The 27895-nt window shown below is 55.0% G+C and overlaps 1 protein-coding gene and 2 long non-coding RNA genes across 8 annotated transcripts in view; 1 reads left to right on the forward strand and 2 right to left on the reverse strand.

The window, feature by feature from the left end:
* Positions 1–7874: 7874 nt before the first annotated feature.
* On the reverse strand, positions 7875–16666 carry LOC139073912 (uncharacterized). The gene is made up of 4 exons (XR_011523078.1): positions 16371–16666; positions 15659–15774; positions 13504–13680; positions 7875–12987 (listed from the first exon to the last, which is right to left on the reverse strand). It is a non-coding gene; the product is annotated as an uncharacterized lncRNA (long non-coding RNA).
* The window catches only part of ITGA3 (integrin subunit alpha 3), a 28761-nt gene continuing 17491 nt past the window's right edge, over positions 16626–27895 (forward strand). For 2 of the 6 annotated variants that reach the window (XM_070560665.1, XM_070560664.1), the window contains exons 1-4: positions 16826–17426; positions 24541–24679; positions 24994–25073; positions 26899–27148. In XM_070560665.1, the coding sequence (XP_070416766.1) occupies positions 25023–25073; positions 26899–27148 (301 nt within the window). In that variant the 5' untranslated portion in view covers positions 16826–17426; positions 24541–24679; positions 24994–25022. Of the gene's footprint in view, positions 16782–16825; positions 17427–24540; positions 24680–24993; positions 25074–26898; positions 27149–27895 lie in introns of those variants that run through there. The other 4 variants (XM_070560662.1, XM_070560660.1, XM_070560663.1 and 1 more) reach the window with 4 other exon arrangements.
* Positions 17881–27534, reverse strand: LOC139073913 (uncharacterized). The gene is made up of 3 exons (XR_011523079.1): positions 27351–27534; positions 27025–27140; positions 17881–18244 (listed from the first exon to the last, which is right to left on the reverse strand). It is a non-coding gene; the product is annotated as an uncharacterized lncRNA (long non-coding RNA).

A 27895-nucleotide genomic window follows, 5' to 3' on the forward strand; every position in this document is an offset into this window, starting at 1 on the left:
GGTTAAGGGGGCTCCAGGTTGGTGTGGAGGGAGAGGGGAGCAGGGGCGGCCGTAGCCCCCAAGAGATAAGACCCTCCTCATCAAGGCCCATCTCCAAATGCCGCCTCCTCCAGCAAGCCTTCACGGAAGGCTTCATCAGAGAGGCTGTCCCCACCTTCACCCCCGTCCCCCCAACTTCCCAGAACACAGACCACACCAGCCCCCAAACTTGCGTGGGGGGCCTGCTCTGCCTGTCTCCTCACCTAACGCTGACTGACATCTGAGCCGCAGGGGTGGGGGCTCCTCTGGGTCTCCCCCAAGGTGCCAAATGTGGGCTCTGCGTGGGGTAGGTGCTCACCAGCACTGTCTGAGTCAACCAGAGAAGGGTGAGCTCCACCTGGAAGATCACTTGAGGGAGGGAGCCCTGGAGCTCTGGAGAGGCAGGAGGACCTTCCAGAGGTTGGGGGAGAAGACAGGGGAGGAGCGGAGAGCTGGGAAGGGGAGTTCAGATCTCCTATGAGAGCCACACTTCCCACCACACACCTGAATATAGGGCGGACCCGCCCTTGCTGTCCTGTCTGGGAACCCCTAAAAGGTGTGGAAGGACCAGCTGGCTCCCCTGACCGGTCCCAGCCAGGGAAGCCAGGTCTGGGGGAGGAGGGACCGTGACTGGGCCGAGGGCCCCTCCTGCACTGGAGCCCTTTGCCCAGGGGGCCTGGGACCTCTCAGGCCCACAGCCCCTCCCACACTGGCCATGAGGCAGAATGGGGCCTCCCCAGGGGCGGGTGGGGCAGCTGGGAAAGGGGGGCCCTGGAGGAAAGGGGAGCAGGTGTTTACCTGGTCCAGAGACACTTGGCTGAAGTTCAAGTTTGGCTACTTAAACCACACCAAGAGGGAGAGAGATGCTGTTTGTTCCTAGGTTGCCACCTCAAACCTCCTAGGGCACGGGTGGGGACTGGAAGGGACAGGGAAAGCTGAGGGTCTGGGCCCTCAACACTCAGGGAGGATCCACAACCACTTCTGGCATAGCCCCCCTCCTCCCACCAAACCTCTCTTAGGTGGGCAGCACCTGGATTCCTGTCCCAGCCTGTCTGTGCGGAGAAGAAAGAGGAGGAAAGAGGGGCTGGAGAGACAGAGGGAGACAGAACAAGGGACCGGAAGTGGGGTGATGGAGGCAAAGGAGGGGGCAAGGGAGAAGGCTCCAGAAAGGACTTGGGCAGCGCCCCTGGGAGTGGAGCAGGGCTGCCCTCGTGTCCTAGCCCAGAGGGAGTTTGCTGCCCAGGGCTGGCCCTGTACTCTGCCTAGAAACAGTATGTGAACTTTCTGGGGGCCCGCCCCAGCCTCTCTGCACCATGGGTAGTTCTGGGTGTGTGTCTAAGGGCTGCTGTATGTGATGTGACAGTGCGCTCTGGGAGGTGGCTGCTTGTCGTCGACAGGCCCAGGGCAGCACCCCCACCCCTGTCAAGCTCTTTGATTATTTTTTCCTGCCGACTCTGTCTCCAGGGACTGCCTCCCGCCCAGGATGTAAGGCAGGCAGCAGCTTGTCTGACCCAGCCTGGCCCTGGGCGAGTCCCTGCTCTTAGGGGGCTGGATGGTCTGAGCCAGGGAGACAAGAGACACTGCTCCCACTCCCATCCTGGGAGCCGGCAAGGCCCCCTCCCTTCCTCCAGTTTCCCAACCTCTCTGCTGAGAGCAGACCCGGAGCCCTGGGGAAGCAGCCAGATTCCTGCCAGGCGGGTGGGCCGTGGGAGGGATCAGCAGGCAGCGCTACTGTTCTTCTGCAGCTCCCATCCCCCACGCAGGGTGAGCCAGCCTCCCGCCTCCTCCCGCTTCCCCTCGCAGTGTCCAGGGCCTGCTTGTCCGAGTGAGACAAGAGTAATGGACGCAGCCACGGCCTGACCAAAGGGCCTTGGCTCTGGGCCCAGCGTTAGGAATACTGTCCATAAACATTTGGGGAGTGAATGGTGCCTGCCCCTCCCCACACAGCCGCCTCCTTCCTGTAGCCACAGAAGGCTTGTGGGAGAAGGAAGCCATGGTGTCCATCCTCTGCCTCCAAGCTGGGATCAGCATCAAAGATCTTGGGGTCCAGCCTACTGGGCCCTCGACCAGGTCTGGTCACAGACAGGAACCTGCCTTCATTACGCAGGGCAGCACCACTTCAGCCAGCCCCCTGTCTCTAGGCTGGCCAGGGTCAGCTGCAGCCCAGAGACACCAAGCCTTCTCTCTTGGGTCCAGAATCCCTTGCTGGTGGATATTCCTTTTGAAATCTAGCTTCTGTCCTTCAGGGACCCCTGTACTTGGTAATGAGATGGAAATAAACCTTGTCTGGCCTTTGGAAAATTAACTGCAGTCGTCACCCTGCTCTCCTGTGCCCCCTCCTGGAGAGCTGTCTGCCTGCTGTCACGTTGTCTGGAAGGGCTCAGCCCAGGGTGGATGCTCTGAAACTCCTTGGGGGTCCCCTTCCCTGCCCTACCAGGAGGCTGGCGGGGGACACACAGTCCTCAACGCTCCCCCCTCCCATGGCCTCAGATGGAGACAACAAGGACATCTTTTGAAGGAAGTCTCTGAGCAGTTCCCACAACGGGCAGCTGGGAACTGGAGGTGACCGCCGCCTGCCTGCTGCAGGGGGATGGCTGAAGCAGTCTCAGGGTGCTCCCTGCCCCCACTCCCCGGGCCTCAGGGAGGCTGTGACACAGAAAAGCTGGGGTCAGGGCGGGGAAGAAGGCAGCCGTGTGTGCTCTTCCTGCCTTGTTCCCTTGTCAACAACTTCATATCCAACCTCATTTCAGGAGACTCCCTTGGCCCACTGTCTTATTGAGCAATTTGGGGCAAGTTATTGCAATCCTCCAGGCTAGGTTTCCTCATCCGTAAAATGGGAGTAATAATAGTGCTTACTTCACAGGATCGTTTCAAGGATCAGATTAGATAATGCACGCAGGGCACTGAGCACGGAATAGAGTATACAGTAAGTACTCAATAAATGTTAACCATCATGACTAAGACTTTTAAACTGAAAGGCCAGGTTCCCCAAGTCCTCTCAGCCCTGAGTTCTGGGGGTGCTTCTCACGGCCTGAGGGAAGGAATGTTGTGTAGGCAATAATGTACTTGGGGCCGGACAGACCCCTGCTCCAACCTGCCTGGCGCTGGTCAGGCCAACCTGCTCCCACCTGCTGTTGCCCTCCCCGTTGGGTTCTCATGGGTTCCCGGATCTCGTGCCCTCCCCCGACCCCTTCCAGCCTTGCCAGGCTGGTGCCCATCCCACTTCCAGGAAGCGGGACACAAACACAGCTGGGATGGATAAGAGCCCCCAGCATCCTCCCCGGAAGCCCCAAGGTTGTCTGGGCTCCTGTCTGGGTCAGGGAGGGTCTGGGAATCCCTAGGGCTTGGGTTAGGGAGCCCAGGGTATGGAGAAGCACCCCTTCCTGGAACTACGGAGAGAGGGGCAGGGTGGTCTCCCAAAGGCCATGATCAGACTCCTGCCACCCCTGCCTGTACACCTAGTGGCTGTGAAGCGTTGTCTCATTGTGGTTTTGATTTGCATTTCCCTGATGACTAATGATATTGAGCATCTTTTTAAGTACTTCTTGGCCATTTGTATATCTTCTTTGGAGAAATGTCTATTCAAATGCTTTTTGAAGACCTCGCTGGCACCAAGCCACTAGGCTGTCCTCTCCTCTTCCATCCTCCCCACTGCAGCCTTTCCTCCCTCAGTGCAGCTCTAGCCAGGCTCTTCCCCTGCTTGAAACTTCCGTGGCTCCCTATTGCTGGCAGCCAAGCTTGCCAAACTGTGTTCTGTAGAAAGCGTTTTGGGAGAGGTTCCTCTGAAGAGTTCCACGGTCAGAGTTTGGGGCAATGCTGCATGCTCGAACCCACTCCAGGAGTTGCCAACACATGTCGGCCCAGAGACCTCCCAAAGCAAACCATCTCCTCCTTAACCCAGCATTTCCCAAGCGAATTTGATGATAGATTCACATCCCTCCTTGCGTTTTCTTTTTACAGCTTTATTGAGATGCAATTCGCGTATCACACAACTCAGTCGTTTAAAGTGTAGAATTCAATGGTTTTTCGTATATTCACAGAATTGTGCAACCATCACCACAGTCAATTTTGGAACATTTTCGTCATCCCCAAAAGAAACCCCATACCCTTTAGTTATTACTCCCAACCTGCCCCCCCCTCATTCCTCCTCCTCAACTCTAGGCGGCTACTAATCTAATTTCTGTTTCTATATTTGCCCATTCTGGACATTTCACACAAACAGAATCAGACTATATGCAGCCTTTTGTGACTGGCCTCTTCCACTCAGCAAAATGTTTTTAAGGCTCTTCCATATTGTAATGTGTGTCAGTACTCCATTCCTTTATCTGGCCAAATAATAGTCCTTCGTGTGCATAGACTACATTTTGTTCATCTATTCATCAGCCGATGGACGTTTGGGTTGCTCTTACTTTGGGGCTGTTATGAATAATGCTGCTACGGACATTCATGTGCAAGTTTTTGTGTGGACATATGTTTTCATTTCTCTTGGGTATACACCTAGGAATGGAATCCTGGGTCAAGTGGGAACTCTATGTTTAACAATTTGAGGAAATTCTGGACTATATTTGGGAGCAATTGCATCATATTACGTTCCCAGTACACGAGGGCTCCAATTTTTCCACCTCTTTGCCAACACTTACTGACTTTTTAGTTCTATCCATCCTTGTGGGGGTGAATTGGTATCTCATTGTGGTTCTGATTTGCATTTCCCTAATGATTAATGATGTTGACTATTTTTCACGTGCTTGTTGGCCATTTGTACATTTTCTTTGGCAAAATGTCCATTCAAATCCTTTGTCCATTTTTAAACTGAATTATTTATCTTTTTATTTTTGAGTTGTAAGTGTTCTATATATATTCTAGATACAAATCCCTTATCAGATATATGATTTACAAATATTTTATTCCATTCTATGGGTTACCTTTTCGCTTTCTTGTAGGTGTCCTTTAAAGCACAAAAGTGTTAAATCTTGATGAAGTTAAATCCACTTGGGCTGCCATAAGAAAATACCACAGGCTGGGTGGCTTATAAACAACAGAAGTTTATGTCTCACAGTTCTGGAGGCTGGACCGCCAAGATGAGGGAGCCAGCCTGGTCCGTGAGGGCCCTCTTCTGGGTCGCAGACTTCCTGTTGTATCCTCACATGATGGACAGGGCTAGGGAGCATGTGGGGCTTCTTTTCTAAGGACACTAATCCCCATCACGAGGGCTTTGCCCTCAGGGCCTAATAACTTCCCAAAGGCCTCACCTCCTAAAACCATTATCTTGGGGATTAGGATTTCAACATATGAATTGTGGGGGGGATACAAACATTCAGACTGTAGCATTCTGTTTATCTACTTTTTCTTTTGTATCTTTTTAAAATTTAATTAATTAATTTATTTTTTGAGGAAGATTAGCCCTGAGCTAACGTCAGCTGCCAGTCCTCCTCTTTTTGCTGAGGAAGACTGGCCCTGAGCTCACATCCGTGCCCATCTTCCTCTACTTTATATGTGGGATGCCTACCACAGCATGGCATGCCAAGCGGTGCCGCCATGTCTGCACCAGGGATCCGAACCGGCGAACCCCGGGTCGCCGAGAAGCAGAATGTGCGAAGTTAACCGCTGTACCACCTCTTTTCTGTTTCTTGCGCTTTTGGTGTTATATCTGAGAATCCATTACCAAATCCAAGACCACAAAGATTTGCCCCTATGTTTTCTTCTAAAAGTTTTATAGGTTTAGCTTCTGTATTTAGGTCTTTGACCCATTTTGAGTTAATTTTTGTATATGATCTGAGGTAGGGATCCAACTTCTTTCTTGCATGTGGCTATCCAGTCCTCCTTCCCATCCTCCCCCCCGCCCAACCTTGTATGTTTACAAAACATAGTAGCGTGCCATGGAACTCTCGTGTTCCAGGGAACATCAATTAGAAAATGCCAACCTACCAGATCAGGTCCAAGTTCCTTAGCCCGGCCCAGGCCTCTCACCATCTGCCTGCACTCGCCTCTTCCCAATTTATCGGGACTAGCCTCTTGCTGTTCCTTAGACTTGCACCAGGTTTTCCAGCCTGCGTGTCTTGGAATATGCTCTTCTGATGCTTCCTCCCACCGTATCCCCCCACACAGAGAGGCATGCACACACACCACACATCTTGCCTACTGAAATTCGCTTATCCTCTAAAAGATAATAACAGCACTATAACAGCACATTTACTGGGTGCTTGCTATGTACCAGACATTTTCTTAAGCACTTTATTTGTATAAACTCATTTAATTCTTACACTCGCTCTAGGAGGTATAGACTCCTATTACCCCCATTTTACAGGTGAGGAAACCAACATAGTTAGGTAACTTGCCCAAAGTTACACAGTTAGCAAGTGATGGAGGGAGAATTTGAACCCAGGCCATCCGACTCCAGAGTCACTGCTCTTCACAAATCACTACCCTCCCATCACCTTTGCTTATCACCGCCACTCTGCCTACCTCTTCTTTGGTACCAAAATATATTTACTGAGCTCTACGATGCATTTCACTGAAATAACAAGTTAGCCAGTGAGTAAAAGAATTAATAGAACTGCATCGTCAGAGCTGGAAGGGACCAAGCGGCCGTGTCCATTCCAGGATGACATCTTAATCTGCTGGATGGGGAGGTTCTGCGACTCGGTCAGCATCACAAGTTGAGGCAGAGACGGTGTCAGGACCAGTTCCGACTCCTACCGGCAGCTTCGACAGCATGCCTCACTGCGCCTCCATTCAGCACACGTTCATTCAGTCCTGCTCTGTGCCTGGCCCCAACCTGAGGCAAACAGAACTAGACCCAGGGACCCTGCCCTGTCTCTTTCCCCAGAGACAGCGCCTGGCAGGGCTATTCCTGGGCTTCAAGACCCTCCTGGTCCCCCCCTGCCCCCCACGCAGGGCCATCCCCTGGGCTCCGGTCCAGCTTTCTCTGTTCCCTTGGAGGGAGCGCCAGGAATGGGAGGCGGCAGGCGGCCAGGGGCACAGGGCGGGCCGGGAGGAAGGGCCCCAGGTCTGGTTCATTTCCTGGCATCCCTGTTTGCCGTGTGCCCCTGGCTTCTGGTGGCTGTTTCCGGCCCGCCCACAGCCTCCCTGGCTGAGTGGGTAGCTGGCCTGGGACTGGAATTCTCCCACTGTCCTCAGTTTCAGCTGTCTGTCAGCTGGGCCCTCCCCTCAGAGCCCAACAGGTCCAGAGGAGAATCCTGCTCCCCCACCGGCTGCATGACCTTGGGCATGTCACTTTGCCAGTCTGGCCCTTCATTTCTTCTTCTGGAAAGGGGATAATGGGACTGATCTCACAGGCTTGTCATGAAGAATAAAGGACATGGTATACATAAAGGGCCTGGCACAATGAGACGCCCAATAAAAACTGTTATCCATTTTCTGAGCCAGCTCTCTCCATTTTCCTCCTCCAGGAAGTCTTCCACGATGCCCACTTTCCCTTGTCTCCCCATCCCTGTGTTGGGCTCCCAGTCTGAACCCTGGGTAAGGCCAACTGGGCTCTTCTGTAATGGGGACGCTATCACAGGCTTCCCCAGGTGCTGACACCTCCACTAGCTCTTGGGTGTCCATTTCTCTGACATAGACACACCCACGTCCCACAGTGAATGGGGCCCAGGGGACCATCAGGGAGCCTTGTGAGTTTTTCAATGGATGAGATTCAATTTGATGTACATCATTGACCTCCATTCCAAGCAGAGCAGTGTAGTAGGAGCTATTGGCAGGGTGGAGAGAGAGGGGGGTCTAAGCTTGTTTTTCCTGGAGGACAGGCCTGTTGGGGGAGCGAGAGCCACTGCCACCCCCACCCCCACCCCCACCCCCACCCTCATCCGAATCAAAAATAACACGTATTGAGCTATTACTTCATGGCAGGCCGTGCAATTCTTATTTACTGCAATTCTTGTTACAGCAATTCAGACTGTGCGAATTCTTATTTACTGTCCACAATGACTGTATGATTAGGGTGCAATTTTTAATTCAATGTTACAGAGAGAGAAACTGAGGCACAGACAGCTTAAGCAGCTTTGCTCAAGCTGATAAGTGACATCTGACCAAACGTGACAAATGCTCTGTTGGACGGAGAAACACAGTTATGCTGGGACAGAAAGCATCCGTTGAGACCCAGGGAGCCTGGGAAGATGGTGGATTTCAGTTGGCCTTGAAGGAAGGGGAGCTGTCATTGGGCAGGAGGAAGCTGGAGCAATACTTGCAGGCAAAAGGCCTTGGAAAAAGGGTTGAGCAGGCATTTGGGGAATTAAGATCCGCCCAGTGGGCTGGGGCTGCGTGGCGAGGATGGGAGCTTGGAAGGCACAGGCCGAAGGTAAGCAGGGCAGTCATGGAGGACCTCAAGCCCCAGACCAAAGATCTGGGCTTTGGGTTTGGTTCTGGAAGAGATCCAAGGTTGTATTTGAGTGGGGTCAGATTGGAGGGAAATAGGAGGACCTCCTAGGCCAGGTGACAATTGTCTAGGGGAGGAGAAGGGAAGGGCACAGTGTGTGGCCCGATGCGAGGTGTTCCCCATGTACGATCTCAGTTAGCCTCCCAACCATCCCCAGCATTGGGCATGATCATGACCTCTTTGCAAATAAACTGAGGCTCAGAGCTGACCAGAGGTGAGTTAGAGGGTCATGTGCATTGGGTGGGGGGCCCCAGTGCTTGGGGTGGGGCCAGGGCCCAATCACGTCTGTACATCGGTGGCGAGGGTGGGTGTACAGTGCTCTGCGGTCTTCTCAGGGTACCTACGGGTGTAGAGAGGAGGGTAGGCCTGGAATGAATGAAGTGGGGCCCCTGAGGTTCAACTGGGGTCACCAAGAGAGCTAGAACAATAAAGGGGCTGGAAGGAAGAAAGGGCAGAGCTGAGGGGCTGGAGCCCAGGGGCAGGTGGTGAGAGGCCTGTGGGAGTTGGGTCCTGGGGGTCTATCTTGGGTGAGCTTGCTGTGGGCCCAGACTGACCACGTGCAGCCAGGCTAACATGGCCTGATGGTCATCAAAGCCATGGCTGGTTCTCCTGGGGAAAGGCCTCAAAGAATTTCCCTCTGCTGGTGGGTTTGAGGAACACCACCTCGGGGGCCTTCCTGCGCTCTGGCCTCCTTGTCTATCTCCATCCCTGTCCTGGGGCCTCGGGCAGATTGCCAGCCAGACCTGCACCTCCACCTCGGAGGCTATAGAGGTCCCACAGACTCACTGGCCATCCTTGCTGCTGACCTCTCCCGTGTCTCCTGCATCCCGCAGCCACCAGCTCCTGCCCACATCCTTCGCCCACATATCTCTCAGGTCCTGCTACATCTCTCCAGTTTAAGGCACACCCTCACTCCTTCTCATTCCCATCCCCTCATCGGCCCCCAATGGGTCTCCTTGACTCCTAACCAGAGGAAGCTTTTAAATCCACAAAGGTGGTCACCTCACTCCCAGAGTTGGGGTGGGGGGCACAGGGGAGGGTGGGCGTGAACCCATCAGTTCCCTTCAGTTTTCTGTCAGCAGACTGAAGCCCAAACTCCCGCCCCTGGTGCTTTCCTGAGCGTGTCCCTTCCAGCCAGCTGTGCTTGGGACCCCTGCTCCACTGCCCTGCCTACTGCATCTCACACCCCCTTGTGCCCTCTAATGCATCTGGCTGGCCTCCCCCATCCCCACCCCAAGCTCCCTTCTCAAGAGTCAGACGGGCTATGCCATCACTCTGCTTGGGATCCACGCCTGTCAGGGTCTCTGCCCAGAGCAGTTCTGACACTGAGGGAATGGCCTTGACATCTCCCAAGCCCCATCAGACTCCTCCCCTCAGAGGAGTCCCTGACGCCCAGGACAAGGTGGGGAAGGGGACCTCCAGAGGGAAAAGGCCAAGACCCCGGAGGATCATTTCACAGGAAAGTGAAATCTCCTTCTTTGCTGCCCCCTCATGCTAACAGTTCCCGTCTGGAACCCCTGCCCACCCCCCCTACCCCGAGTTATTCTTTGTCCCAGCTCTTTCCCCTCCAGCACCCTTTCCCTCCCTCCCCCAGCATTCATGGCTGCTTGAGTCATTTATACCCCAGGGCCCTGGTTTCTGTGGGCGATGCTGTAACATCCTGCCCCATCTCTGCCAAGGAGCGCATGAGCTACCCCGGCAGGTAGGGCTCCCTACATTTTAAGAGGAACCTTCAGGAGACAAGGCCTTAAGTCATACGGCGGTTGCCCAATGGTGAGAACTTCTGTGATCTGGGCAGGGAAGGAGAGGGCCATTACGAGGAAGGGAACTTGTGCGGCCTCGCACATCAAGGACACCCAGCCCTGCCTTCACAGCGGACTCGGGTCCTGACAGCAGGGCTTGTGCCTCCCCCAGTCTGCCCTGTAGTCTACTCCTCAGCTCTCGGAAACGTGCAAGCAGATTTCAAATTGGCAGTGACTGGCTCCACCGCTTTTCTCGCTGCTGGCTGCTCAGGGGTGAAGCCCGCAGTGAGAGGCTGGGGGGCTGGGACGGGGCGAGAGCTGGGGAGAGGCTACAACCTGTGTTACTCAGGGCTCCGGCCCGTCCAAGGCGGGCGGGGAGGAGGAAGTGAGTCAGTGGGCACAGCGATTCATGCCTCAGAATTCTGACTTTCCTTTTCAAGCCACTGAGCCAACACGTTTGTCCCAACGGGATCCCGCGGTGGGGGAGGGGACGGGAGCAAGAGGATATTTACCAGACGGAGCTGGCCTCTCACTCCCCTCAACTAGGTTTCCTTTTTTAGGGCCACAAAGAGTATGTGGCCAACTGAATTCAGCTGGATACACAGTAGTTGAAGACCTACTGTGTGTGAGGGACTGTCACCCATGCTGGAAATACAGGTGTAATCAACATTGAGCACATCTACCACTTAGCGGGCAACTTCTGGGTCCCAGTTCTGCTATTTTTCACCAAACTTGTGAGTCTAGTATGTTAACGTCCAATTTATAGTGAGAAGCTGAGGCTAAGAGAGGTGAAAGGACTTGTCCAATGTCACAGCCCTGCCAGTCTATAATCACACTGCAAGTCCAGGCTACAAGTCAGCGCAAGGCATGGAAGATTCAAGAGTGACTACGTGTGTGTGCACACGCAGGGGTGCAGGGGGAAAGGGTAAAGGAAGAAAATTCATGAAAGATTTCGAAGAACAAGTGGATATTTTCCAAATGGACAAGGGGGTAAAGGGCATTCCGGGCAGAGGGACCAGCATGTGCAAAGGTCAAGTGGCATGGACCAGCCCCGGTGTGTCCGTGGAATCCTGCTGGGGTCGAGGCACTGAGACAGAGGCCATTACAGGGGAGCAGGCTATAGGGATGAGGGGGAGATGCTGAGCCCGTTCTGGACACTCGGACTCTGAGGGGCCTGTGGGCGGCCAGCTAGAGGTGGTTCGTGAGAGTTGGACCTCAAGGTTGGAGCCTGGAGGAGCCTGGGCCCGTGTTCCCAGCATGCAGGAGAATGCTAATGCACAGGGGGTGGTCTGGAGAGACAGAGGGATAAGGAATGTGAACGGAAGCCCAGGGTGGGCTGAGGAGTCTCACCAAGGGGGCGAGGGTGCTGGGAAGGGACAGTCAGGAAGAAGGACCAGGAGAGGGCGCAGAGGCGTTTGCAGAGGGCAGTCCACAAGGTAACTGCTGTCACCCTAGAGAGGCCAGGGCCAAAGGACCAAAGACAGCTATTGGGTCTGCCCATCGGAGGAGGCTGGTGCCCACGGAGAGAAGGCTTCAGTGAGAGGGAGGGGGCTTCAGTCTGGTGGGGGAGCTGGAAGGGGCCAGGATGACCCAAGGATGGGATCCTCACTCCAGGGACAGCAGACAGGTGATCCCACTCAGAGCATGTGACTTGTAAGCTGTGGCATCCTGGAAGAACAGAGGCCAAGATGACTGGGGGCACAGGGTGGGTAGGGGGCACGTAGTGGAGGTTGGTCATCTCAGCATTTTCAGCTGTAAAGTGGGAGACAGCTCCACCTCCTTGGACTGTTAGAAGATAACATACACAAAGGGCCAGGCACACAGTAGGTGCTCAGTAAATACGGCCCCCTTTCCACATTCAGATGTACACAAAGCATTTGGAGACATGTCATCACATAGGCAAACATGTGTGAATGCATGCACAAACACACATTCCAACCCACGTATATGCAGGAGCTCTCCAGGGATAACCACACATGGCCCTCCACCCCCAGCAGAGTCTTTAGGGAGTTAGTATGGGTGGGCGGGGGAGGTAGATGAAGCCCCCAATCTGCCCGGATTTCCCACCTGAGCACAGAACCCTGCCAGTAAGAAGGCATCTCCCTAGGAAATAGCAAGGCCCCTGAGGACTGGGGACTCAACTCAGCTGGGGCTACCACATGGGCCCCCATAGCCTCTCAACCTTGAAGGGGTCACCTTGGCAAGAGATGGAGAACTCTGTAGAGCCCACCAGAGTCCTAATCTCCCAGCCAGGAGGTTAGGGCATGTGCAGCAAGGCCAGGCCACGGGTGGCAGCGAGGGCACTACAGAGACGGTTGGAGGAACTAGAAAGATGGGGGGTTGGGGGGAGGACTGGCTGGCAGGGAAGTTTCCTGATGTTTGAGGCCTGCCCCCTCTGCTCTTTCCCTCTCCCAGCCCTGGCACACCCCACCACACCTGTACTTGGAGTCCAAGTCAAGTCAGTGGCCTGGCTCCTTCTCACTCACCCTCTCCCTCCCTCCCTCTGCCCCTGTCCCTGCTCAGCCTACCTCACCCCTTGCCCAAATTATGGTAGCCAAAATATTCTTTCAAACACCCCCATCCCGTGACCGCACAAGCACCAGCCCTAGATACAATGCAATGTGGGTTTAGGCTGTTTGAATTTGAGAGCTTTCAGAATGTGAGGCCAGGATGAAACTCCGGCTTCCTGAAGATGCTCTGGTTCATCTCTGACACCCCTGGCGGTTCTCAGCTCTGTGCTGGTACACAGCAGGTTGTCGATGAATGCTTGAGGCTGACAGATTCTGAGCCAGGGAAGTTGCCGGGACCAGGCGCCTGCCTCCGCTGGCCCCGTATCTGGGTCACAGAAGAAAGGAAATCTGATAAACACATTCACGCGTCACCGCTTCCCCCTCCTCCCTCCCTCCTCAGTCATCTGCATTTTCAATTCAAGTCAGAGATAGGGACCTGAGTCTCGCTTCAGTTAGCAGTGTTTTGGTCCACCTAGTTCAACAAATATTAGGGGCCCTGGGACACAGGGATGCCGGTAGAGGAGGAACGATGGATTTCCTCCAGCCATTTCATTTCACAGAAGGGGAAATTGAGGCCTGGAGGAGGAAAGTAACCTGCCCAAGGTGAGAGGGCAGAAGATAGCTTGCATTCAACTCCCCTGACACCACAATTCCACGCCATCGCTCTCTCTCCAGCAGCTGCCTGTGCACATCATGTTCACCCGCTGACCTTCCCATGAGAAGTGAGTGAGCAAGTGGTGTGGTCTGGGGCTCTGGGAGAGCGAGATGCGGTGTGCGCCGGGGGAGGCAGGCAGAGGAAGGCTGGTGCGTCCCCAGCCAGAAATGAATAAATGGAAGCTACCTTTATAGAATATTGATGTTGTCATTGTTGCGACCGGGAAAACTTCACCTCAAACCCGGCCCCAATTCTTCCGCTTTCTTCTCTCCCAAAGCTTCCTCTTGCTAGCTGTTTAGCTCCTCTTCCTCCTCCTCCTTCTCCCTTGTCCAGCTACTCCTCCTCCAGGAAGCCTTCCTGATCCTACAGCAGAACCCATAGTTTGCATGTCATCATGGTCATCTGCGGTTTGGTTCAATATCAAGGCTGATGATGCCACACACACACCAAGAGGGTATGAAACGGTTTATTATTTAGATAACTGAGGTCTCTAGGGGAGCAGGGCTGGCCTCTCAAGCGGGTCCAAAATGGCTTGAGAGAGGAAGGAAAGGAGATTGGCCTGGGTTTTTATTGTAGTTAGGGAGTGAGGTCAGGGTGTACACTTGTGCAGGAAGGGGTTTACACGGTTCGAATCTCTCAGGGATGCCAAAGGAGGGTGCCCAGGCTGTCCTGTCAGCTTGTCCAGGTGTGAGGCACACGGGGAAGAGGGAGAGGTGACAGCTTCAAAGCTGTCAGCCATCAAACATCAAAAAACGGACTCAGACTCCTCATTACACATGTTATTCACACGCCCTTGTTTCTCTGTGTCTACATTTCTAGGTGGGTCCCTTCTCCATGGGGAAGAGTTGACATGATAAAGTCAACTGAGGGATGAGATGAAGCTGCGGATGATAATGTCACTGAAACCAGAGGATTTTGAACCTTTGGCATGAACTTGAGATTTCTCTTTCGGCATCTCTCCAGCCCAGAGACCCTTCCAGTCTCCACGTCTCCCTCTACCCCCGTTCCAACTCCCCCAGATCTGAAACTCCCCCACATTCCTTAGCTTGGGTCCTCCCCCTACCAGGCACCCCTGCTCCCGCTCCCACATTCCCTCTGGATACTCCCCTGGAGTGGAAAAACCATCCCCCATCCCTTTCCTGCTCCCAGCCCTGGGATCGGACATGCTGGTCATTCCTGTTTGGGATGGCCATAGAGATAGTGCCTGGCATGGAGCCCATCTGTCATCACAGGACTCTCACAGCTATTTCAGGCAGGACCCCTGCCCACACTGAGTGTCCACCCCGGCCCCTGAGCTCCTAGCCCTGTCTGTCTCTCCTTCTTCTGGAACAAGGTGGAGGACCCAGCAGCCAGCTAGAAGGAGAGCAAGGTGACTTCCATCCAGGTCAGCATCCTGTTCCTTGACCTCAGACATCGCCTAACCCCTGGAGGCTCTGGGCCACAAGGTGGACCACGGAGAGAGGCTAGGTGGCTCTGGGGCCACGGCTTGGGAAAAAATGTTGTAAAGACAGACAGGGATGAGTGTCCTCTCCACAAACACCACAGAAAACGCTGTTATCACAGCTGGTTTTGTTTAGGTACGTCTGACTGTCTGACCAACATCTGCCTGGAGTTTGTCCCTTAAAGACACTGCTGTGGTCAGCAGCTTCCAGTCCTAGCTCTGCCGCCTATGAGCTGCGTGACCTGGAACATCCGGGTTCCCTCATAAGTCAAATGAGGATGCTAATCTGAACCTCAAAGGGAGGCCAGGAGGATGAAATGAGAGTCTGCACGTGAAATGATTCATCAGCTGTAAAATTTGGCTCAAGTCCCCTTCCAGGCTCTGAGTCTAATTTTGCATGCCTAGTTCTTTATTCTTTTCCTTAAAGAGGGCTCCAAATTGTACAAGCTTTAGGCCTCACCAAGCGTAGATCTACCCTGAGAATTGTACAAATGTTAATTATTAGCCTAAGTGGTCAGGAAGGGCCCTGGGCATAGCGGTTAAGTTTGTGTGCTCTGCTTTGGCGACCCGGGGTTCGCCAGTTCGGATCCCAGGCAGGGACCTATGCGCTGCTTATCAAGCCATGCTGTGGCAGGCGTCCCACCCATAAAGTAGAGGAAGATGGGTATGGATATTAGCTCAGGGCCAGTCTTCCTCAAAAAAAGAAGGTTGCTCGGATCAGATAACACAGGATTAAAATCTGAGCTGTGTGGCTTTCACCAAGTTACTAAGTTGCTTAACCTCCCTGAGCTTCAGTTTTCTCATCTTAAAACAGAGATAACATCTCAAAGATTGTTCTGAGGATTTAATTCAACATATTTGTAAAGCGCTTAGCATAATTCCTGCTGCAGAAGCACTTACTAAACGGTAGTTTTCTTCTTCTTATAAGCTTTCAGAGTAGGGGCTCTAAACGGAACTTCAAGGGAGTGAACGCTGAGGGCTGAATTCCTGGACCCAAATAAGAAAGCTCCTTTAGCCTAGAGAAAAGAATGCTCAGGGTAAATGGGTCTTCACGCTGCAATAAGGGAAACCTGAGTGAGACGCAAGTGAGTAAATAGTGACCTCTTGAAGTTCCATCCTTCTGCGGGTAACCAGAACCATGGGCCCTGCCCACCTGCCGCCACCTGGTGCCACCTATTACACACCTGTGGGGGCTGACGTCCCCGCCCAGTCTTCAAACACTCAGTGTGAGCCTGGGTGGGAGGAGAGGACCTTTGGAATTCTGCTGGGCTGGGCCCTGAAGGCAAGATCGGATAAGAAATGGGTACAGTCTGGGCCCAGCTCACTGGGGACGCAGTGCACTCTAAGGAGAAAGGACTCACTTTCACATCAAGGGATACCAGAAGGCGCAGCCCTTTGGGGAAAACAGTGTCGTGTTGCTAATTACAATTAGCGATACTTGGTTATCACCACCGTTAAATATGTGCCTGGCTTTGCTGAGGCACCATTACTAGCTTGGATCAGAGTGGGTAGGGGCGGGTGGGCAAGAGAAGCAAATCTCGACAGGGACAGCAAAGGGGCCAAATGCGAGGAAGAACGCCCAGAGACCGCCAGCCGCGTCTCAGGGACTCACAGCGTGGCAGAGGCGAGTCGGGCATTCCAGCCAGCGGTGCGCGAGTGTCGTTCCCAGCCACATGCGACAACGCCGGGGCTCTCGGGCCGGGCCGGCAGAAGTGGCCGCGCCTGTAATGGCCTTTCCAGCAGCAGTAGCAGCCGCAGCAAAGCGGCCAGACAAATCCCACCCACGGCCCCGCCCGTCCAATCCATCTTGCTCGATAGGCAACGCTTCTCCGGAGGAGCAAGGGGCGGGGAGAGGAAATACAAGCTTTTGGGGGCTCCCGACAGGTGTTTGGGGGAGAGGGCGGAGTCGGTTTAGGGAGGATGAGGAGGGAGGGGCGCTGCTGCCCCTTTAAGAGGCGGTGGCGGAGCCGGGACCTTTTCTCTTTCCCCGGAAGGAAAGCGGAGCTTGGGCTGGGCGCGCAAGGTGGGGAGGTGCGGGGCTGGGCGTGGGGAGGCGGGGCGCGCGCTGGGGGGGACCGCTCCCTGCTGTCCTCCTTGCGGTCGACCGGTCTGCCTGCCGAGATCCGCGGCTGAGGCCGGATCGAAGGCGACAGTGCGGCCAAGGGGGCGCGGCCGGGACTAGCTGGAGTGCAGGGTGTCTGGGGCGGTGGGGAGGTGACCCGGCAGCAGGGCAGGAGGGAGAATAGACCTGCAGACCTCCAAGGGGAATCTGAAAGCGCAGACCCGGAGCGGACGTGAAACTGACGGGGACTGGGAGCCAGAAACTGGTCAGCGCGACAGGGCTCAGCGACGCGGCCGGCCCGAGTGTCCTCCGGCGGCGCGGGGAGCAGGTGAACAGGTCCTCACTCCCAGCTCCACGCCCTCACGTGCTCTCGCCCGGGCCGCCGCTCCCGCCTGCAGCCATGGGCCCCGGCCCCAGCCGCGCCGCCCGCGTCCCGCGCCCGATGCTCTGCGCGCTCGCCTTGATGGTGGCCGCCGGCGGCCGCGTCGCCTCCGCCTTCAACCTGGACACCCGATTCCTGGTGGTGAAGGAGGCCCAGAACCCGGGCAGCCTCTTCGGCTACTCGGTCGCCCTCCATCGGCAGACGGAGCTGCAGCATCGCTACCTGTAAGTGAGGCTGCCAGGGGTGGGGTGGGAGAGAGAATGTGTGTGCAGGGTGCGGATCTGGAGCTGAGTCCCAGCCCCGGGCCCGCTGGCTTCCAGGTCCGCGGGCCGCCGGCTCTTGTGAACGAGGGTTAAGGGGGCGGGGACGTGGGCAACCCTCCTGCGGCTGAGGCTTGGCGGGAAATGGAGGGATTGGGTGTGGGATGGGGGGCAGTAATCACTGGCGAGTGCTGACCTGGGCAGAACCTGTCTAGACGCAGGCCCTCAGCTCTTTAAACCTCTCTTGAGAACAGAAGTGGGGTCTGAGCCCCCTCCCATTCTGTGAACCTAATACCTACGGAATCCCTCTTCTCTCCAGGGCTGGGAGCTGGGGAAAGCTGCAAGATAAACACCTAGCGGGTCCCCCTTCCCCCTTTCCTGGGAAGAACCTATAGGCATATGTATTTAAGCCCATTCCAGCCTTTACACCTCGTATTTAGTCTGCAGCCGTGCCAGCCACACCCCATGCAGAGCCAGACTGGAGGGCCTTCTCAACTGCTTGGCAGTTGCGAGTGAGGTGATGGGTGAGTCTGGGCGTTTGGAGCTGTCCAGGCACTCCCACTGACCTCTTGAGGATGGGGGAGTAGAAGAGAGAGGAGGGACTGTCCCAACTCCTGCTTGGTCTCCTGCCCGCCCCCAGCCCCCAGCAGTGCTGCCCTCCCACCAGACATCTTCCCTGCATTCCACAGATTCATGTTGAATCTTCAACCCTGAGTGTGTTTGTTTTGGTTTGAAGAGGGAAATGGTGTTTTTCTCTTTCTTCTGTTCTCCTTCCCCAACAGCTGCAAGAAGGAGGGGGAAGAGTTAGGCATGGGGGGAGAGGAGAAGGAGATTGCATCCAGCTGCTGTGTCACAAACCCCACTCCCCCTACCCCCCCACCCGTACACACTCATGCCCAGAGGGGCATGTGCAGGTTTCAGAGGCTTCTCTGCCATGGGCTCAGTGTGTTGAGGTCAGCAGGTAGGGGAAGAGAGCAGCTGGGGGAGGTGAGGCTGCCCCAGGAGGGACGGTGGTTAGGACAGGTTAGGCAGGCTCCATCTACCTCTCTGAGCTGAGTGACCTACCATACATGTGCCCCCACCTGGTGTCTACCCCTGCTGAGCAAGAGGACGTGGTCAGATTAATGGTGTGTTGAAACCTTTCCCAACTCTGGCTGGTGCCTGCAGAAACTTGAGGAAGCTTGGAATGTCCAAAGTCCAAACTCTGCCCCAGCCTTGGCCCCTGCCCCGCTGGCCCAGCCCTTGCCCAGTCTACCTACCTACTTGGCCTCAATTCCATCTAGCTTCTGCAGAGGCCAGGGCCACCACGCTCTTCCCAGCCTGACCCCATCAGCTGGGGTCTGGCCTCGGCCAACCCTCCCTCTTTTGGAGACCCTAAGTGGCCATCAGCACAAGTTTCTATATTGGTGCTCTTTCTGCCCCAGCCGAGAAAAAGATCTGCAGATTTTCAATGCTGAGTCTGCATGATATAAGGCAACATAGTGTAAAGACATCAGAAAAGCAAGCATGCAATAGAAAGCTGGAGTAAATAATGGATTCTGTAACATCCGCCACCCCCTACCCCCTGCTTTGCTATGCAACCTTAAGCAAAATATACCCCTTCTCTGGACCAGTTTTCCCCAAAGGGTTGGACCTGGATCTATATGCTCCTTCCTGCCTCTGTTGGCCTATAAAAGGCAACTTGGCATCATGGAGAGAGGAGAGGCTCCAGAGTCCCATTGCCAGTCTCCCATCTTGGATCTGTCACTAATACCTGCGTCTTAATCACCTCATGTGTCAGGGGGAGGGCAACACACCCTCTTCATGGAGGGATAGTGGGGCTTTAATGAGATGATGTGTGTGCAATGCTTTGCGTAGGCCTGCTTCTCCAGGGAGCAGCTGAGGGCTCTCCTGCTGAAGCCAGGACCTGCATCCACCCTTACTACCCATGGCCTCACCCAAGATGGCTGAGCAGAGGGCTTCTACTTTCCTTCCAGGGCAGCTAGAGATGGCATTAGGCCTGCTAAGAGTCCAGAAGGTTCTAAAACTAATGAACCTCAGAGGAGCAGGTAGTTCTAGATAGAGTTCTGGGTCATTGTCTTGGGTATCCTCAGTCTTTCCCAGGGGTGGTTCTGTATCTTGGCTTATCTCCTCCTCTCACTGAATCCTGCCCCTTGGCCCTTTGGGAGAGCCAGCTGGGCCAGCTGGGCTTAGCTGCAGCCAGCTGTGTAGCCAGATGTGAACAGCTGCCTGAGTACACAGCTCAGGGGAACCAGCAAGTCAAGTTGTGGTCTTATATTGTCAGCCTCAAAGTCCCTCTGGAAAAGGGGGAGGGTTCATGGTCCTGAACAAACTCTTAGCCCGGGGTTCATAGAAGGTTGTCAGGAGATGCAGGGACCTCTGAAAGTATACGCAAAACCTTGCGTGTTTGTGCATTGTTCTGGGGGCAGGAGGAGGGGAGAGCAATGCTTTCATCTTATTCTCAAAGAAGGTCTTATTTCAGAAATGGTTAAAAACCCAGATGTGGACCCTCTTTGTTCCCCATCCCACACATCTCTGGACTGGAGTTCCCTGTCCACGACGTTGGAGGCTCACCCCAACCCAGGCCCCAGTGTCCAGTCTCTGGAAGTGAGGGGTGAAGAGCAGGGCAGAGGACCAAGGTGTTTTGGCCTTCTTGGTGAGATGCATGAGGAGCCTGGGGAAGCAGAGGGACAGTTCCTCTGGGAGATGGCCACTGACCTTCCGGCCCCCAGCACCTGCTCTGTCATTCCCTCCTGGGAATCCAGATGTTCTGGTCTGGCCTGACCTTGTGGGCCATGGGAGACACCTTTGGGGCCCTCTCTCCCTTTCGCCATTTCTTGGAAATAAGAGTGTCTGGAAGCCTGGGGCGGAGGTGGCTGCGGCTCCTGGAAGATGAGGTCATACCTGAGGTGGGCAGGAAGCAGGCCTCCCTGCCGTGCTCTCCTAAAACATGTTTCCCCGGGCAGGACAGGCTCCTGGCAGCCTCCAAGGCTCACGCCAGAGGAAATGGGCATAGCAGCTGTGGATGCAGGCAGAGGACCTGCGTGCCTAGTGTCCTTTTCCTCTGGCTCTCTCCAATGACCAGTCCAGGCCCAGGAGCTTTCAACTGGGCGGGAGGTAGGGGAAGCCTGATGTTGTAGAAAAAGAAGTGAAGGGGCTTGGTCAGAGCTAAACAAAGGAGGAAGAGGACGTCCATTGCAGCAAGAGGGACTGAAGTTAGATGACATGAAGAATGCCCTAAGGGATCAAATATGGAAAAAATACGAAGGAGCCAGGGAGAGGGAGAAGAAATGAGAAAATCCGCCTTGTTCCTTTTTATCAGAGGCATGGGCCGAGGCCTCTTTCTCTCATCCTTTCTCATTCTCTCGCTTCCTCCAGCTTGTTGCCCTGCTTCTAGGGCTGAGTCACCGAGGGCAGAGGGGGCTGGGTGGGCAGCGTGAGGAGAAGTAGGGAGGATGGGGAGGGCTGCAGTGTCAGCTACCACCACAGCAGCCTCTGGGGAGATGGCTAGTTCGGGCAGCAGGATTGGCACAGAGCTGGGATTCAAGCAGCTGAGAGCTGTCCCCGCTCCACCTGGGGGCTCAGAGCTGGAACAGCCCCTCCCCAACCTGCTTCCCGGCCTGAGGTGGGGGAGTAAGTCATGGGGGCCCCCTGGCCCCCTCCAAGTTAACTGAAATCTTCCCATTGGAGCCCCCCCAGCACCTCCCTGAAGAGTCTGGGACATTGAATCTTACAGGCTATTTCTCTGAGCATTACCCCACCCCAGGGGGGCCTCTTCTCTTTAGGGTGAGCCAGCCTGATGCCCTGACAGCCCTGGGCCCCATTCCCCAGCCTCCTCCGACTCTACTGCTTTCTACTTGGCTGTTCCATTAGCTTTGAACTGCCCCCTGGGAAGAGGGATGGGGCAGGGGTGAGGAAGTGCTTTTCCAGAACTTGGAGCTCAGGGGTCTCCCCAGAGGCCAGGAGGAGCTGTTTGACTGGGGCCAAGAGTGAAGAGGCAGCTGTTTGAAAGCACTTGAGAGGTCATTTCACCCATCCTCTACCTCCCAGAGGGGTTCCCTGCCCCATCCACACCCCTCTGCAGCCCAGCTGCTAGGAGGGTGGGCTCAATGGCAGTCTGGGAGGGGTCAGCTTTTGGACTCTCTGATCTGGACCAGACCCAAAAGCAGGGAGCAGAGGTGCTCATTTGCATATTAATTTACATTTAAATTTTCATATTAACTTACATGTAAATTTGCATATCATTGAGGTCTCTTCCACCCTCTGGATTCTCCCACACCTGGCCAGTGGCTGGAAGCTGGACCTAACCCTTTGCACACCGGCCTTCCCCCATCCACTCACAGTCCTCTGGCTGTAGACCCATTGGATCCCGGGCTGGGAGCCAGAGGTCCTTAAGGGGCCTCTGAGCAGGCCAAGTAAGAGCTAAAAATACTCCAGGGGGGTGGGGGGGGGGCTCCCTGTGGAATCTCTGGGGAGGGAGGGGCGTGGGACGTGGGGCTGGGATTAGGGCGCTGGCCCTGCCTCACCATCCATCAGTGGGCACGTGTGGGGCGAGGGCCTAGAGGGTATAGATGGGAAGGGTATTTATTGCAATCCAATTGCCATTTATACCCAGCTCTGCCATCTCAGTAGGTACCCCAGGAGGCTAAAAGGAAAGATCCATCAGCTCACTCCCTCTGAGATGAGGCCACCCCGCTCCTCAGCCACCTCTTGCCCTGACAACTCAGGCAGGGCAGCAGCTGGGCAGCCACACCTCCATTGCACTGCGTGCCCTGGAATGCAACCTGGGCTCCCCAGGGACCCCTCGCCCACTGAGGCCTGGACTCGCCCTTCAAGGTCATTGTAGCCAACCCCCAGCCTCCACCGCCAGCCAAATCTGAGCTCCCACCTTAGAATGCCTCTAGCTGCCAGAGCCAGAGGGGGGCCCCACCCTCACTTTAGTGATTGCTTGCTATCCTTAGGCCATGGAAATGCTACTTCTGTCCCATCCTGTGCTGCCTCTGAACACTGAACTAGCCTGCTATTTGCCCTCCGCTCCAGGTTCTCTAACCTCATAGGGCAGAAATTCCTGGAGGGAGGCCTGGCAGTGTGCTAGGGCCAGGCCCGCTGCCACGAGAAATCAGAACGACAGTGGTCAGGTGGGCCGTGGCTTCATAGTCAGAAAGGCCTTTTGAAGAAGAACCCATTTGTTCCCCTAACAACCCTGGAGGTTGGTGGGACAGCGGCTGTCCCCATTTTACAGATGAGGCACTCACGGCTCAGAGAGAGCAAGGAAATTGCCCCTTGAAGCAGAACAAACCCTAGACCCAGGCTCTTAGGCTCACCTGGCAGGCATGCCAGGGACAGGCGTCCACAGGTGGTCAGGCAGCGGACTCACCAAGCACCCTCCCCAGCCCAGACAGAGGGTGACTAACTAGGCCTGGCTGCCACACTGGCCCCCTGCCAGGTCCTGCGGGCACTCCTAGGACTGCTCCACATAGAGAAGCTGCACCCCTGCCCCCAGGAACACTTCCCCAGGGTGAGGTCTGAGCTGAGCTGTGAGGCGCAGGCGGAGGTCCCGCCCCACTCCCGGAACCCTCAGGCAGTGCATTCCTGACATCCAGTGGGCGGAGGCACCCCAAGCCCTGGCATGCCCAGGCTCTACCCTGCCCACTCCCTGCAGCCCTCATCACAGGTCCCAGGCAGGAGCTGCAGGTGGGGCCATTGCTCTACACTTTCAGACTCTGGCAGGAGGCCCAGAGCCCAGGTTCTGAGCTGGGAGCCTCAGGGTGAGAGTGTCGCTGGGACCAGATGGAGGGGTACCTAGGAGATGCCTGCCACCCAGGAGGCCTGGTCCATCAGCATCCAGGAGGAGTTCTTGGCAGGGAGGCTACAGGGAGATGATGCCAGGAGAGCAAGGGGTGGTAGAGCTGGCTTCTCAAATCAGAATGCACGATATTTGGGGTGCATGTTAAATATTCAGATTCCAGGGCTCCATTCCCCAGATTTGATTCCAATGGTCTGTGATGAGCTGAGGAATTTGCCTTTTTAACAAATATCCTGGGGATTTCTGATGCTGGTGGTATAAGGACTGTCTTTTGAGATATTTCAAGGCTGACACCCTGCCTTCTGGTTCTCTAGTCACCTCTCTGGAATGGGATGGGTTGCCAGGGCACTAAGCACACTTGTAGGATCTTGCAGTCCATGTCCCTAAAGATGGGCCAGCCGGAGGCAAGGCGATAATCCTTGCCCACCCCCAATCTGATCCAGAACTCTGCCCGAGGGCCATATTGTCCAGTGTCAGGTACCCAGCCGTACCTCATTCCTTATGTACCTGTGGTGGCAGGGGGTAAACATCACCCAGGTCACTTAGAGGCCCAGGCCTCCCAGATCTAAGTCCTCAGATGGCTTAGAGAGGAAGGACTCAGGCCCTCAACAACAACTCCACCCCATCCATCAGATGTTCTCCCCGAGCCCCCAGAAGTTGGTCCCCGTGCCAGGATTCCTCCAGTCTTGCTCTCTTCCGGTCTACCTTCATCTCAGAGGCCAAAGCATTCCTTCCAAAACCCAGATCTGACCAAGTCACTCCGTTGCTTCAGATCCCTCCGTGGGTCCCCAAGGCCCTCCCCACCCTGCCCTCTTGTCCCTCCCCGCGTTCCTGGACACCAGCGGTACCGAGGGCTGGCTGATCCCTGAGTCACCCTGCTTGCTCATGCTTCCTGGCCCTTGTACATACCGTATTTTTCCCCAAAGTGCCCTTCCTTTCCTTCTTCACCTGGTGAGCCCTGGTCATCATCCTCAGACTCCGCCTGGGGCCCCCTCTTCTGTGGGCCTCCCTGACTGCCCTCCATGCTGAGTCTGGGCTGGTTTGCTCCCTGCTTTCTTCTCATGAGGCACTGACTACAGGGGTCCGCTTCCTCACCTGCCTTCCTCTGCACTGGGTACTCCTGGCAGGCAGGGGCTAGGATCCACTCATCATCTCCTGATCCCAGAGCCTGGCACAGAGCAGACGCTCAGTAAATGCATGTTGAACAGCAAGTTGTTTGAAGTGGGCTTTGGGGAGTCTGAGCCCAGGCCCCACTACCTCCTTGCCCCCCAGGCTCCTGGCTGGTGCCCCCCGGGACCTCGCCGTGCCTGATGGCTATACCAACCGGACCGGTGCCGTGTACCTGTGTCCACTCACTGCCCACAAGGACGACTGTGAGCGGATGGACATCAAGGAGAAAAGTGAGAGGAAGGTGCTGGGGCTCAGTGCTGGGTCAGGAGCCTGGTGAAGGGGGTAGCACAGAGAGGACCTGGAGGAGATACCAGGCTTGCCTGGGCAGTGTCTAGTCACTTTTTGTCCAGCTGAGAAGAGGGAGCTGTAGAGGAGAGTGGGACCATATGGGATTCAGGGAGCTCAGATGAACGGTGGGCTAGAGAAGGGGAGAAGGGAGGGCTGCCCTGCTGGAGTGGAGGGTCCAAGGGGGACCAACCCCTGCCCTCTGGAGTATCTGGGCACTGGGAAGATGGGGTGAGATGCCCTGGCTCATGATCCCTCCCATGCCCACAGGTGACCCTACCCATCACATTATTGAGGACATGTGGCTTGGAGTGACTGTGGCCAGCCAGGGCCCTGCAGGCAGAGTCCTGGTAAGTGGGCACTCACTGTTGGCTCCCCCGCCAGCCCTCTCCTTCGTCTCCCAGGAGCTGGGGAGGGAAGCAGAGCGCAGGAGAGGAGTCCTCAGTATGTGAGCTGGGACCTTGCAAATGGCCATTTCTGTGGCTGTCTCCACAGACATGTGTGTCCCTTGGTCCTGCCCTCGGGGGGCAGGGTGTTGTTGTCCTCCCGAGGCCCAGCATGGCCTGGGTCCTGTTGAATCATCCACTTCCTCCTGGCCCCATGCCCCCCTCCTCCTGGCTGCTCACCCTTCGTGGGAACAGCCGAGGGAACTGGAGGAGGAAAGGGCAGAGAGTGCCTCGGGCGGGCGTGCGGCCTGGGCTGCTCCTTCCTGGGAGGCTGGCTGGCGGAAGAGGCGCAGCCCTGCTGACCCCAGCTTACCCAGCTTGGGTTTGGGGGCCACTCCCTGCTGACAATTGTCACTTCCTTCCCACATTTTTCAGTTCTGGTCCCTGGTGTCTCAATTTCTGAGTCCCAGATGGACAATATTTTTAAAAATGTTTTGAATTGATGTAAAATTTACATACAGCAAAATGTACAGATTTTAAATTTCAACGAGTTTTGAGAAATTATACACCTGTGTAGCCAACACCCACTAAAGAAATAGCATATTTGCATCACTCCAGAAAGTGTGCCCCCTTCCAATCAATCGTCACCCCCATGGTCATCACCGTTGTGACTTCTGTTACCTTTGAACACTGTTTTAAGCTCTGGGTTTGCACCAGTTCACTGAAACATGTTTTCTAGAGCCCTGTTATGGATGGTACGGGTCTAGGATTCCATTGAAGGCGGTTCTAGATCCTTCCACAGTTGTCTGCTCGCTCATTGTTCATTCAAGTTTTTTGTGAGCACCTACTCTGTGCCATGTACCTACTGTGTGCCACACATTTTTTGTGAGCACCTACTATGTGCCACGTACTGTGGTAGCACTAGAAACTTAGCAGTGACTCAGGACAGGCTTGACCCAGGGCTAGTGGGGCTCACAGCTGGAAGGGACACAAAAAGCAATCCAACAAGAACTCAGCCTGGTTCTGGGTTTCACCTGGCCCCTGGCTGTTTTACAAATACCCTATTCTGATGGATTTGCCAACTAACTATTTATCGAGACCTCCAGTGCGCTGGAGAAGCTACAAGAGGGAGCGCAGCCTAGTGCTAAAGAGTTCAGACTCTGGAGCCAACAGCCTTGGTTTGAATATTCTTTGCCTCTCTCTAGATGTGAGAGCTTACTCAAAGACAAGGTTCTCTGGGCCTCAGTTTCCTTATCTAAAATGGGGGAAATAATTGTCCCTGCTCCATAGGGTTGCTAAGAGGCTTAGAAGAGTTAGTATGTGAAGAGCTTAGAGCTGCGTCTGGCTAACGGCAAGCACTCAGTAAGTGTTAGCTGCTGCTACTGTTATTGCTGTTGTTATTTTAATAACCTCTTCATTATGAAGACAGGGCCTCTGTGAACAGCAGAGGAGCAAGTCCCTTAATCTGCTCTGTATCTAACTCTTTTTAGACTTGAGAGCCTGAACCCTACATCCCCTCCTTCTTTCCTCTTTTCCTTTTGCCAAGATCTCTAAGCCACTCTCGAATCCGGTACTTTCTGGCCTTCCAAAAAGTTCCCAACCTTCAGAGCAGATTTCTGAATTCTGGAAAGGAGAGGCAGGTCCAGCCATCGCTGTGGGAAGATGGAAAGCCGGGAGACCCCTTTTAAGTCCTCTCCCGCAAAGCCAGAGGTGCACAGGGCCAAGGAGACAGCTGGCCCTAAGTCCCTGCGGTGTGCTCAGGCTATGTGTGTTGGGGTGGGGTCCCCAGGTCTGTGCCCACCGCTACACCCAGGTCCTGTGGTCGGGGTCGGAGGACCAGCGGCGCATGGTGGGCAAGTGCTATGTGCGGGGCAACGACCTGAAGCTGGACCCCACTGATGACTGGCAGACCTACCACAACGAGATGTGCAACAGCAACACCGACTACCTGGAGACGGGCATGTGCCAGCTGGGCACCAGCGGCGGCTTCACCCAGAACACTGTGTACTTCGGCGCTCCTGGTGCCTACAACTGGAAAGGTGGGGACCATGGGGGAAGGGAGGAGGAGCAAGGACCACCACCCTGGTTAGCCACTGGGACACCCGGCCCAGACCCTCCACACCAGAGGGCAGAAGAGGCAGGACCTCTTTGCCAGAGCCAGCCCTGGTGAGCTACCGGTTAAGAGTTGGTGCTCTCATTGCTGTAGCCCAGGTTTGTTTCTGGGTCAGGGAACTACGTTACCTGTCTGTCGGTTGTCATACTGTGGCGGCTGCATGTTGCTGTGACGCTGGAAGCTCTGCCACCAGTATTTCAAATACCAGCAGGGTCACCCATGGTGGACAGGTTTCAGCGGAGTTCCAGACTAAGACAGACTAGGAAGAAAGACCTGGCTACCCACTTCCAGAAAAATTGTCCATGATACCCTATGAATAGCAGTGGAGCATTGTCTGATAAAGTGCAGGAAGGTGAGAGAATGGAGCAAAAAGACTGGGCAGGGTTCCGCTCAGCTGCACACAGTGTTGCTAGGAGTCGGAATCAACTTGATGGCAATAACAACAACAAACTATGTGCCGGAGGCTTTACACATATTATCTTAATTAACCTTAAAATACTCTATGAGGCAAGGATTATTATACCCATTTTACCGAAAACTGAGCCTCAGAGAAGTGAAATAAATCGCCCAAGGCCAACAGTAAGTTATGAAACCTGAATTGGTATGCAGGTCCATCTGACTCCAGCGTAACCATTTAAAAACTTACTTGAAAAAAATAAAACGTATTCCTGGT

The sequence above is a fragment of the Equus przewalskii genome, chromosome 10, assembly GCF_037783145.1.
Source record: "Equus przewalskii isolate Varuska chromosome 10, EquPr2, whole genome shotgun sequence".
In the NCBI taxonomy this organism is placed as follows: domain Eukaryota; kingdom Metazoa; phylum Chordata; class Mammalia; order Perissodactyla; family Equidae; genus Equus; species Equus przewalskii.